At 39.2% G+C, this 14,011-nt stretch overlaps 1 protein-coding gene across 1 annotated transcript; it reads right to left on the bottom strand.

Annotated features, from left to right (window-relative positions):
* Positions 1–10,803: 10,803 nt before the first annotated feature.
* On the bottom strand, positions 10,804–12,196 carry LOC118754901 (the record flags this gene model as incomplete). The annotated part of the gene is given in 2 exon segments (XM_036489773.1): positions 10,804–11,365; positions 11,426–12,196. Coding segments are annotated over 2 exon segments (858 nt in total). The 3' UTR covers positions 10,804–11,084.
* Between the last annotated feature and the right edge of the window lie 1,815 nt (positions 12,197–14,011).

Here is a 14,011-nt window from a genome sequence, read left to right as displayed (position 1 = left end):
GGCATCCGTACTGTCGTTGGTATAAGTTACAACAAACACATGATTTTTACGTAATGCTTTCCACGGCGAAGAACTCAGCTGTCGCCCCAACACCACCTTGTTAAATACACCTTGCAGGCTAACTTCGCTACTTGCTTTTTGGTACGCATGCCGTCGAATTTGTTTTTATACGTCACCCAAAATTGGCTTGCATGCGTTTGCATTTGATTTCATTGAACAAAACGTCAAATCAAAAATTTCACGCAGAACAAAAATTGGAAATTGAGTTATAGCTTCATACCAAGGTACATTGAACAGGTAGTATCAGTAGAGCAGCTGATTTGATTTATTTTCAAATTATTTGGTCTCGAAAATGTCAAATATTTTTAATTTTTTCTCACGAAAATTATAAGTTGTTAAAATCCATTTGCTTGTGAAACCTTTTTCCATACAAAACAAGCGATTGAATTGCAGCTTTTGGAACGTTCGCCCAACTCGGCAGCACGACCGCTGATTACTGGGCCTTGCAAAGGATGGATCAATGCTTCGAGAAGCAAACAAATTTACTAGGAAAGAAAGTTGCATCAATTTTTATTTTTTCCAATTTCTATTTTTTATTTTTTATAATTTTTTGTATTTCACATGGCACGCTTTGATTTAGAAGAAAAAATTCAGAACAGTTGTTGACACTTTCGATACCAGAAGCAACAACAAAATACACGCAAATGTTGTTTTTGCTCTACTGATACTACCTGTTTAATGTGCCTTGCTTCATACGCCCAAGGCGTATTCAATAAGGTGGTATCGGCAGCGTTGCCGAAATCTTTCATTGAAAAATCGTCAATTTGCCCCAAAAAATCGTAATTTCAGCCAAAAAACGTCAAATTCTTTGTATTACACTTTTTTTAACCGACTTCAAAAAAAGGTGGAGGTTAGCAATTCGTAGGAATACTTTTTGTTTGTATGTTACCGCATAACTTTAGACCACGTTAACCGATTTATATAATTCTTGTATATAGGTATTGGAAAGTTGGTACCTCAGAGGTGGTCCCATACTAATCTGGTTTAGATCCGATCATTGGATCGTGAAGAAATACAAAACTACATACGATAAATATGACTTAAAATACCAACAACCAAACAAAAGAAACCCACACTGCATATGGTAAACATGGCACCCTGAAATTGTGCATACGAAATAATGCATATGAAAAAAAACCGAAATAATGCATATATGCACAGTTTCAGTTGAAAACCGCGATAATGCACATTAGAAAACCCGAAATTATGCATATGCACTCTTTCGTTTGAAAGCCGAAATAATGCATATGACAAAAACCGAAGTAATGCATATATGCACAGTTTCGGTTAAAAACCGAATTAATGCATATGAAAAAAACCGAAATAATGCATATATGCACAGTTTCGGTTAAAAACCGAAATAACGCATATGAAAAAACCGAAATTATGCATACATGCACACTTTCGTTTGAAACCCGAAATAACGCATATGAGAAAAACGACCCTGCAAAAATTGGGACTAGGTTAAATACTAGTACGGGACCACACTACCTTGTAACCAACAGTAGTAACGAAAATGGTCCAAGTATATGGAGAAAATATGGTAACATTAACATTGCGATGTCATTGGACCTGACCACCTCTGGTCCAACGCTGCATAACATGGGACCACTGCTGGTCCACCCCTGCATTACATGGGACCACCTAGACAACTACTCCTTTTGGATCATGGCACATTCGGCAGCCGAATCATGTTGCCGATGAGGTACGAATAGGTGGATCTCAACACATATATCGGTTTTTTACGTTTGAAGTGGTCCAGGTGAGCATAACAAGTTACTAGTATGCAACCTGGCCCTTTTGCACATACTTTAAAACTACGACCCAGTGGACCACCTGGTCCTCACATTTTTGCAGGGGAAGTAATGCATACATGCACAGTTTCGACTCAAAACCGAAATAATGCATATGACAAAAACCGAAATAGTGCATACATGAAAACGAACTTCTTTCTGCGTAGGCAGCATACTATTTCTACGATTCGTAGCAAAAGCCGAATACGAAAGAGTTGCAGAATAGGGGTGTAAATGCACAGTTTCCATATGCGCAATTTCGGTTCCCCGGTAAATATGTTTCTCTTAAACGTTACAGTCGCACGTATATTTCCTGTTATATTTCCGAAACGTTGTGTAAAAACCGAAAGTTTTTCATTTATCCTGATAATAAAGCCCAAAAGCTACATTTTATATACAAACACTTGTTTCCGATCTTTTATTGTTTTAAAGATAAATGTGGTTTTAAGTGGTCTTTAACGTTACATTTTTTGGAAGTAAGTTATGTATAAAGTCACACGTAAGGAAAATTTGGCGAATCCCTCAAAGTAAAAAATTTAACTAGCCCAAAATACAATAACGCAGTGGCAGTGGCAGCGGCAGTTTTTCGAAATCAGCTGGTTTTTAGAAAGTGTGGTGTCCAATGAATCGACTCACAATACTGCAGTGGCAGCTGGCAGTACTGCTCAGTTTAGCCCAAATTCTAAATTCACAGCCACTGCCTTCATCGCAGCAAACTTCGCATGCTGAATTTGACATAAATAAAATACAGCCAACTTCTATGCATGTCACTGAAGCCTAAAAGACAACAACAAAAATGTAAACAAACAAAAGAGAATGTCAAAAAAAGCTTTCACTGACAACGCCGTATTGTATTTGCTGCGGCAGTGACTGCCAATATGCGCGTTCCTTATCTCCCAGAAATAGTCAGAAAAAGTCCGAAGTAGTCAGATTTAGTCCAAAAAGCGTTCCTTAACTCAGAAATGACAGCAAAAATGAGAGAGCAACAGTCAGTGAGAGCGACTCTCATCAGTCCGAAGTAGTCAGATTTAGTCAGAAGAATTTTTTCTGGCAAAATCCTGAAAAGTGTCAAACTCAACTGAATTTAAATTAACGGAAATTAAAGAATACGCAAAAAGTGAGAATAATCTAAAAAGTAAAAAAAATGAATTGAAATTGGAAGGAGGCAAAAAATAATTGATATAGCAAGTGTTTATTGTGCTTGTGCTTGTGTGAATGTGTTTTGTACATACATTTCTGTTCTTATTTGACGTTAGTTTTGTTGTTGCCATTCTTTGGACTAAAAATTTGGTTTTTTGCGTTCCTTTACTTTTCCTGTTACTCTCTTTTAGTGAGCGCATTTTGCTTACGCTCTGGCATTTTGACACTTTTCAGATTTTAGTCCAAAAAGATAAGGAATGAACCTAATATTAGCAATAACAGCTGATTTTAAAAACTGTCGCTGCCACTGCCACTGCGCTATTGTATTTTGGCCTACTAAAGTACTTTAATAAAAATCAAGGTTCAAAGAAACTATAAAAAATAGTAACTTTTGGATAATACATCTATAAACCAAAATATGCAGTTTTTAACGTTACTTACCATATTTGACTATATTTTTCAATTAGAATGCATGAGATGCTGAAGAGAAGTGAATGCTCACCGCATATATTTACCCTGGCATTCAGTAAGCGGTCTCTAGTCACTAATAGTGACTTTTGGTGGTGAACTTGGATTTTGAGACTATTTGGTATTCCGTACGCTGTCTCACGTCTCTAGTCTCAAAAATAAGTCACTAATTTGACAGCTGGCTAAGAGCCGGCCACAAAAATAGAAGTATGGAGGAAAAGCTCATTTCTTTCCATTTTATTAAAAAAAAACGCGAAAATGAAGCGAGGAAATTTGTTCCACAAGAATTTCATTCGTTAGGAAATAAACCAAAATGCTTTAATATCATACAATTGTATTGAAAAAAATTTAATTTTTTTGGTTTTAAAACATTAAAATCTAAAGATTGTAAAAAAAATAAAACTAAAAAAAATATAAATAAACAATCCTCTACGGCCGAGGAGGACTTGAACCCGGACCCTCTCGGCTGCCAGCCTAATGCTTTGACCACTCGGCCATTGCGACTCTTTGATCGGCGCGGGCAAAAGGCATACATAAACACTATGGCGCATATTCATAGTCATATTTAGTACTCAACAAACAGGTCTATTCTGCGCCGGTAATAAAAAGTTTTTAACCGGTAAATAAAGTTCCTGTCAATTTTTAAACCCTTTTCGCATTCTGTGTACTCTTGTAACCGGTAAATTTTGTTACCATCTCATAAGTATTGCCCCATGAAATAGGCAATGCCAGAATTCGCACAATTTTTCATAGCTGAATTGCTGAATATTTTAACTGCATTACCAACGTTTCTAGAATCGCGGTGACAAGAACTGGCAACATTTTTTGGTAATAAAATTTTCCGGTTACAAAATCTTCGGTAACGTGCAGAATAGACCTGTAAGTCGAAACTATTCTAAGTCACAACCAAAATCGCGACTGCTCCATGCATGCGTGTAAAGAGTACTCCCTAAGGACCAAGGAGTACTCCAAAATTAACCACAATTCATATAAAAAATATGGTCCAATTAACATTGCGATGTCCTAGGGCAGGACCATATACTCCATCCCTGCATTACATCAGAGTAGCACAAAACTATTCCAACATATTAACAATGGCATTGTTGTTATATTTTTTCGTTTGTACACGCTTTTGTTCTTCACTTCTCAAATGCTTTTTCGAAATCCCTGCAAAAATCGTTGGACCATGTATTCTATTTGTGGTATATTGGAGTACTTACAAAAGTGTTCCTCTGTCATGCTGTAGCGGACCAACTCGTGTCTCTGCGCCACCTTATTGTTTGTTATCCGATCACTGCTCGTGTTTTAACGAAATGTGATTGAAGTTGAGCATTTGAAAGCACATTTGCATGTTTGGCTGTAGCTGAACGTGTAGAGATGCTCGCTGTTAGTTCTTAGCTCCCAGCATGTTCGGGTTCGAATGCCGTCAGAGGCAACATGTAATTTTTAATTTTTGTCTTGGTTTTTATTAATTTCGAAAAAGCATTTGAGAAGTGAAGAACAAAAGCGTGTACAAACGAAAAAATATAACAACAATGCCATTGTTAATATGTTGGAGTAGTTTTGTGCTACTCTGATGTAATGCAGGGATGGAGTATATGGTCCTGCCCTAGGACATCGCAATGTTAATTGGACCATATTTTTTATTTGAATTGTGGTTAATTTTGGAGTACTCCTTGGTCCTTAGGGAGTACTCTTTACACGCATGCATGGAGTAGTCGCGATTTTTGCAGGGATTAATAAGACAAAAATTAAAAATTACATGTTGCCTCTGACGGCATTCGAACCCGAACATACTGGGAGCTAAGAACTAACAGGTAGCATCTCTACACGATCAGCTACAGCCAGACTTGCAAATGTGCTTTCAAATTCTCAACTTCAATCACGTTTCGTTAAAACACGAGCAGTGATCGGATAACAAACAATAAGCTGGCGCAGAGTCACGAGTTGGTCCGCTACAGCATGACAGAGGAACACTTTTGTAAGTACTCCAATTTACCACAAATAGACTACATGGTCCAACGGTTTTTGCAGGGTCATAGTCGCCTTAGTTTCGAATTTGAAAGCACATTTGCACGTCTGGCTGTAGCTGATCGTGTAGAGATGCTCACTGTTAGTTCTTAGCTCCCAGCATGTTCGGATTCGAATGCCGTCAGAGGCAACATGTAATTTTTATTTTTATTACCAGCGCAGAATAGACCTGTAATTGCTAATCTCAAATTTAGTGACTTGAGATGAGACTGAATTACTGAATCCTAGGGTTAGGGGAAGATTCATTAATTCAGTCTCATCTCAAGTCACTAAATTTGAGATTAGCAATTAGTGACTATGGAGTGCAATGGGGTATAGTCATTGCGCTGGGTATGCAGTTACAGTTGCATGGCTATACTCAATCCCGACTCTTGCGTCCTCGTTCGCGCACTCTGGGCAACGTGAACAACCCATGTGCGAGATGCGGTAACCAATCCGAGTGGAGCCTTGGGTCACGGCAGAAAGAGAGGGAGCTTCGGTGGGGCCACTCTGACTTATTCGGTTTAAGGGCTCACTGAAGTCTGCAGCGTCTGTTCACCAGTAGGTGCGGCTGCAAGCGGGTGTCTGCTTGGAGCAAGCGGCTCGCTATATAAACGTGTATTTGGTTGTGAAACCACCCCCGTCCCAGCAATGGGTTGTGCGCTGGGCTTGGGACCCGCCACGTAAAAACCACTTCCAGTGAAGAAGCGAGGCAAAGCCTCGGATGAGACCCCCCTTATGATGACGACCACGGCAAATGTTTAAAGGACTACGATTTGAGGGCATGCTCCTGGAATGTCCGGACCCTTAATGGGGAAGGTGCCTCTGCCCGGCTGGTTGATGTCCTCGTAAGGACAAAAGCTGACATCACCGCCATCCAAGAAATGCGTTGGACGGGGCAAGGCAAACAATGTCTGGGGCCTTGCGACGTCTACTACAGCTGCCATGTAAAGGAGCGCAAATTCGGAGTTGGATTTGTGGTGGGAGAGAGACTCCGTCGCCGAGTACTGTCGTTCACCCCGGTGGACGAGCGTCTAGCCACAATTCGCATCAAAGCGAGATTCTTCTGCACCCATGCCCCGACGGAAGAGAAGGATGAGGCATCCAAGGATCTCTTCTATGAGCGCTTGGAGCGCACGTACGAGCGCTGCCCCCGTCATGATATCAAAATCGTGCTTGGCGACTTCAATGCCAGGGTGGGCAAAGAAGGGATCTTTGGAACCACCGTCGGAAAATTCAGCCTCCACGACGAAACGTCCGACAACGGATTGAGGCTGATCGACTTCGCCGGGGCCCGAAACATGGTAGTATGCAGTACTAGGTTCAAGCATAAAAAGATCCATCAAGCTACCTGGCTGTCTCCGGATCGAAAAACGAGAAACCAAATCGATCATGTTGTGATAGACGGAAGGCACGCTTCCAGTGTTTTAGACGTACGCACACTCCGAGGCCCAAACATCGACTCGGACCACTATCTTGTTGCAGCCAAGATACGCACCCGCCTCTGTGCAGCAAAAAATTTGCGCCCAAATATGCAAGGAAAGCTTAACGTCGAAAAGCTGCAATCACAACAGACAGCCAGCGCTTTCGCTACTCGACTCCCACACCTGCTCTCAGAGAGCACTCCTCAACAAACCGACATATGCGAGCAGTGGAACCACATTTCCCGCTCATTAAGTACCGCCGCCGAAGAAGTAGTCGGATTTCAGCGAGCCCGAAAGAACAACTGGTACGATGAGGAGTGTCAGGAAGCTGCAGACAAAAAAGATGCCGCCTACAGGGCCACGCTGCGATCGGCGCAACGCGCGCTTTGTGGGACCGCTATAGGGATCTGAAGAGGGAAACGAGACGTATTTGCCGCAACAAAAAGAGAGAGGCAGAAATACGTGAGTGCGAAGAGCTTGAAATGCTGGCCGACAGGAGGAATGCCCGAAAATTTTACCAGAGAGTTAGGCGACTTACTAGGTGACCTAGTAACTGATGTCCACAGCGTACTTAAATTATGGAGGGAACACTTTTCCGCCCTACTAAATGGTAGCAGCACAGAAAGTTGTGGAGAAGAAAAACCCGAGCCCGCAGTCAATGATGACGGAGTCGACGTTCCACCGCCTGACTATGACGAGGTACGTATAGCAATAACGCGGCTGAAAAACAACAAAGCCGCTGGAGCTGACAGCCTGCCAGCTGAGCTATTCAAGTACGGCGGCGAGGAGTTGATAAGGTGCATGCATCAACTCTTGTGCAGAATATGGTCAGATGAACGCATGCCCGACGACTGGAATTTAAGTGTGCTCTGCCCAATCCACAAGAAAGGTGACCCCGCCATTCGCGCCAACTACCGCGGGATCAGCCTTCTAAGCATAGGTTACAAGGTCTTATCGACCACCAGCTCCGTCAGAATTGGAAAAGACCTCTCCGAGCCGTTCGCCACAAAACGGGGTTTCAGACAGGGCGACTCCCTTTCATGTGACTTCTTTAATCTGATGTTGGAGAAGATAATAAGAGCTGCAGAACTGAACCGCTCAGGAACAATTTACTACAAGAGCGTGCAATTGCTGGCTTATGCCGATGACATCGACATCATCGATAACAAAAACCGCGAAGTCTGTTCTGCCTTTTCCAAGTTGGATAGGGAAGCAAAGCGCATGGGTCTGGTGGTAAACGAGGACAAGACGAAGTATCTCCTGTCATCAAACAAACAGTCAGCACATTCGCGCCTTGGCACCCACGTCACTGTTGACAGTTACAATTTCGAGAAAGTAGAGAATTTCGTTTACTTGGGAACCAGCATTAACACCGATAATAATGTCAGCATTGAAATCCAACGTAGAATCACTCTTGCCAACAAGTGCTACTTTGGACTGAGTAGGCAATTCAGGAGTAAAGTCCTCTCTCGACGTACGAAAACCACGCTCTATAAGTCACTCATCATGCCCGTGCTGGTATATGGCGCAGAAGCATGGACAATGACAACATCCGATGAGGCGGCTCTTGGGGTGTTTGAGAGAAAGATTTTGCGGAAGATTTAAGGTCCTTTACGCGTTGGCGACGGCGAGTACCGCAGACGATGGAACGATGAGCTGTATGAGCTTTACAACGATATGGACATAGTGCAGCGAATTAAAATACAGCGGCTCCGCTGGCTTGGTCATGTCGTTCGAATGGACACCGACGCTCCAGCTCTGAAAGTATTCAACTCGGAACCCGCTGGTGGTAGCAGAGGAAGAGGGAGGCCCCCACTGCGATGGAAAGATCAGGTGGAGAAGGACTTGGCTTCACTTGGCGTTTCCAATTGGCGTCAGTTGGCACAGAGGAGAAACGACTGGCGTGCTTTGCTGAACTCGGCCAAAATCGCTTAGGCGGTTACAGCGCCAAAAAAGAAGAAGAATTAGTGACTATTTTTGTGACTTGAGATTATTTGGCTATTCAGTAGGAGTCACAAAAAGTTCACCCAAAATGTGTGGTGAAAACAAACACGGACAGTCAACTGATAGCGTTTACGTATGCCTTTTGCCGCGCTGCCCGAAGAGTCGCAATAGCCGAATGGTCAAAGCATTAGGCTGCCAGTCGAGAGAGTCCGGGTTCGAGTACTCCTCGTGCTGAGGATTTTTTTATTTTTTTTATTTAGTATTTTTTTCTTTTTTTTATTAGTTTTTTTTTTAATAATCTTTAGACTTTAATGTTAAAAAAAAAAATTTTTTCAATGGATTTGTATATTAAAGCATTTTGGTTTATTTCTTAACGAAATTCTTATTGGACAAATTTCTCCGCTTCATATTCGCGTTTTTTTTTTAAATAAAATGGAAAAAAATAAACTTTTTCGCCATATTTTTATTTTTGAGACCTGCTCTTAGCCAGCTGACAAATTAGTGACTTTTTTTGAGACCAGAGACGTGAGACAGCGTACTGAATACCAAATAGTCGCAAAATCCAAGTTCACCACCAAGTCACTATTAGTGACTAGAGACCGCGTACTGAATGCCAGGGTTAGGGCCGGTTACTCAGCGTCTGGTTAACACTAATCTCCGGTTAAATATAGTTATCGACGTTACTGACTCTCTGTTGTATGAATTGAGTCGTAGACGTCGATAACGATGTTTAACCGTAAATTAGTGTTAACCAGACGTCGATAATGATGTTTAAACGGAGATTAGTGTTAACCAGACATTGAGTAAACGGCCCTAAGGGCAAATTAGCTTATGGTTACAGAAGATATGTAATAAAATAACCGATGAAGACTTGCGTGCAGCTTGCGCTTTTCTCTCAAAGTGTTTACCTCTGACCCAAATGAAGGTTAAAATTCAAAAACAATTTGATAACAATAAAATATTTTCGCAAAATCTATAAAGGTCCCTTTTATTAAAAAAAAAACTATGTAACAGTTATTATTTTACACCCTGTATACGATAAAATATGAATAGCCTAAGAAAGGAGTACATCACCAGATTTTTTTTTTGGGGGAACAAGGGAGTACATTGCAATAAAAAGGAGTACGTTTACTCCCAAATGCAGTACGTCTGGCAACCCTATAAAAGCTTGCGCACCTCTTCGATTTTTCGCAGAAGGAAGTGCCACAGCAATGACTTTAATTTGGAAAACTTGGTGTGTCGGCAGTTTTGAAAGAGGTGCTTTAGTTGATAAAATTTGCAATCAGTGTTCGCTTTTGTTTTGCCAAAAGGGCGTACTCCACGGGAACTAAAATTTCAAGTTAAATAGATAATCCCTTCTAGAAGGCATGCAAGGAAGCACGTTTTTCAGCCCTTCTTGGGTAGACCTCTTAGAATGGCTTTACTTAAAAAGGCCTACCTAAATTATCTTCTGGGTATATCCTGACAAATATAACGCGTTATCTTTATCCGGGTACCCGGATATACATACATATATTACCCTTTACCGGGGTAACTCATTACCTCTAGTATATGGACAATGTCCAAAATTACATGATGAACCAGACAGAATAACTGACCAATTTGTCGCCATTTACAACAAAATTGAAAAATACAAATAAATTTACTTTTTGTGACTTTGATATAATCTGCCTTATCCTGAGTTTCGCCTGAAAAAAATTCACCCGAAAATTTGTAATGCGCCCATAGAAAAACCATGGAAACCAAGAGTGAAAAGTGAACCGGTTCGGCGAAAAAGAAACATATGACAAAGCTGAATGTATTAGATTAACTTTTCTACTTAAATTTTCTTCAGTGTTGTCAATAATAAAATTAAACGTATTTTTAAAATAGCAATTGGCAGTTCCATATATATGCGGCCAATATTATTTCCTTGACTTAGTAGTCGAACACAAGCATCCATTACAAATAATCTCCTAGGTAAATCTCAGTGAAGGACATTTATTTCTTGAAATTAAAAAATAATCTCAATGAAGGACATTTATTTCTTGAACTAGATATAAATCTCAGTGGGCAACCAAAATAATGCTCACATTTATATATCTTTCCGAGAGAAACCTTTGTGACTACGCAGTAAGATAAATATCCCAGAAAAACCAATATATATATAGTTTTTCGGTTAAGAGTTATTTTCGGGCCCTGCCTAAAATACAAAAAATGTGACAATTTAATTTGTTGTTCACTTTAATACAATATACTATAAATATTATTCGCTATGTGACTTCAATGTTTTATGGTTTTTCTTTACAGGTTCAGTCGATTTTTTGAGAGAAGAAATCGCTTTTTCTTCTTCATTTAATTTTTTTAGAAGGAAATACATTTCTGCGACACCAATTACAAGAGCACAAAATATTCCCATAACTAGACGTAATCCGAATTCCAAACCACCGAAAATTAGTTCCAGTCCTAAAAATCCAAATACAAAACCTGCAGCCACGGAAAATATAAACTGCAAAACTGCTATCATTTGACTATTGATGGCTTTCACTGTAAAAATATAGATATAATTAGAAGAAAATGCAATGCATATATTATATTTTAACTTACCTTGATACGCTATAGTATCTTCGGGTACATACTTAAGGCTTGAGTCTACATTTTTTGTCATGTTTAAGTATTCTTGATTTTGTTGTTGTTCGCGTAATCGCTGACAACGTGCCTCAAGCTGCGGGTTCCGTTCATTGATCGCATTCTTTGGCAACTCCAGAGCGCAATCTTCTAATATATTGTGTAGAAAAACGTTTAAACCTTTATCTTTACGTAGTTTTGCTAACCATAAAGCGAGCCATTGTAGATCAAATAAATATAAATATTCTGACGAGTTTACAAGTTCAATGTCATTATCTTTGGAGTAATTTACCCATTTAGGTTTTGTTTTAGATATGTCAAATTTTGCGTCATCTTTGATGTTTCGCAGGAGTTTTAAATCGATTTTTTGTAGTTTCATTGTTTCATCTGATTTAAGTTCAATTTTATTGTTTATGTCATAACCTTTCGCTTTTAAAATATTTGAAATGTTTTCAGGAATCTCTGTAATACTCTCTTTATTTTGATCGATAAGCTCCAACAATTGCAGAGAGGGTCGCACTCGTACTCGGGTATCAGCGATACTAGCTTTCGACATCCTTGAGCCGAATACTGCAATTTTTATTTAGAAATGTTCAATTTAATTTGTAAATCGGAGTAAAGTTCATCAATCTCTTCCTCTTTTTCCTCAAAAGAGTTCTTAATGCGTTCGTATTTGTGTTCCAAGTCGTCTTCGAAATTCTTTCTCTTTTCTTCACGTTCCTTACGAGCCTGAATAAAGAAATCGCTTGGCTTAAAGAATATTAAAGTTAATACTTATTCACAATTCTTTAAAATTTATATACATATATTAAATTGCAGTATTACATTATTGCGTGAATATACAGTACATTTCGCTTAGCGCTATTCAAGTTCGATGCGCATTGTGTACTTATGTACTTAAGTAAGGAAAAGGTAATTGTAGGTAGATAATTTCAGGAGTTAAAAGCCCTTCCGAACGGCCTTCCTGAGAGTCAACAGGGTTTTCCACTCTACATTCCATTCTCCATTCTTTTTTGTATGGAGTGGCACAAATTGAAGGGCTTCTTCTTTCGCTACCCATGGAAGGCCTTCCAAAAGGGCTTTTATAGGACGTACTTTAGAAGGCCTTTTAGAGGGGGCACCGAAATTGCGCATATGGAAACTGTGTCTAACATTATTTCGGTTTTCAACCGAAACTGCATGTATGCATTATTTCGGGTTTTTTCATAGGCATTATTTCGCTTTTAAAATGAAAGTACGCATATGCATAATTTCAGTTTTCAACCGAAACTGGGCATGTATGCATTACTTCGGGTTTTTTCATATGCATTATTTCGCTTTTAAATGCATGTATGCATTACTTCGGGTTTTTCATATACATGAATTCTGTTTTCAACCGGAACTGTGCATGTATGCACAACTTCGTTCTTCACATATGCATAATTTCGGTTTTCAAACGAAAGTGTGCATATGAATAATTTCGGTTTTTCTAATATGCATTATTGCGGTTTTCAACTGAAACTGTGGATATATGCATTATTTCGGTTTTTTTCCCATATAACGGTAATTTGGAGAAATACGAAATCTTCGATAAATCATTAAATATTAAAGCTAATTTATTCAAAATTGATGCTTGCAACTATTCTTTACCAAGAAATACGTTTATGATAAAATTTTGGAAAATGGGCGTGGCACCGCCCACTTATGATCACATATATGTATCTCGGTAATCATTCTACCAATTTATACCAAACTCGGTATGGTTATTGTGTTTGCCACGTAACAAAACGTTGAAAATTATTGAAATCGGACTAAAATTACGGTCGCTCTTCATATAACGGTAAATTTCAGAAATGCTTGAAACTTCCATATTTCGAAATTTAAGGACGCTAATTTACTCAAAATTAATACACGCCGGCTTACCATATAGCGGTACTTGCGCCGGGTATTTAATGTTCGGCTCCGCCCGAACTTAGAGTTTCTTACTTGTTTTATATGCATTATTCCGCTTTTTGTTATATGCATTACTTCGTATGCACAGTTTCCATATGCACAATTTCAGGGTGCCATCAAATATATGTTATTGCAACTTAATGGCCCGTAGTCATAGTCAAAATAAAGTCGACTTTAAAGTTAGTTGCAGCTTTTTTGACAGATATCCCATTGAAAATTATGTCAAAAAGCTGCAACTAACTTTAAAGTCGACTTTATTTTGACTATGACTATGGGCCAATATGTTTACTGAAATTCGTTTGTAATGCTAAATAATATAAATTTATCCATTCGTGTAAATTGTAAATGGATAATCCTTCTAGAAGGCATGCAAGGAAGCACTTTTTTCAGTCCATATTGGGTAGGTCGCTTAGAATGCCTTTAGTTAGGAAGGCCTACCTAAATTATCTAGTATTATAGGTACTTGCATATTTCGAGAAATCAAAAAAAAAAAACGGAATTATTACAATTTTTTTAATAAAAAATCGTATTGCTTTAAAAACTTCATTAACTATGCAAAAAGAACTTAATGTGATATATAACTTTATATAGTTAGATTTAAGTACTGTAAGAAAATTTGTTTTATTTGTGTTG

The sequence above is a fragment of the Rhagoletis pomonella genome, unplaced genomic scaffold (genome assembly GCF_013731165.1).
Source record: "Rhagoletis pomonella isolate Grant_MI unplaced genomic scaffold, Rhpom_1.0 Rhpom_scaffold_04884, whole genome shotgun sequence".
Lineage (NCBI taxonomy): Eukaryota > Metazoa > Arthropoda > Insecta > Diptera > Tephritidae > Rhagoletis > Rhagoletis pomonella.
This window is presented reverse-complemented; position numbering and strand designations above follow the sequence as displayed.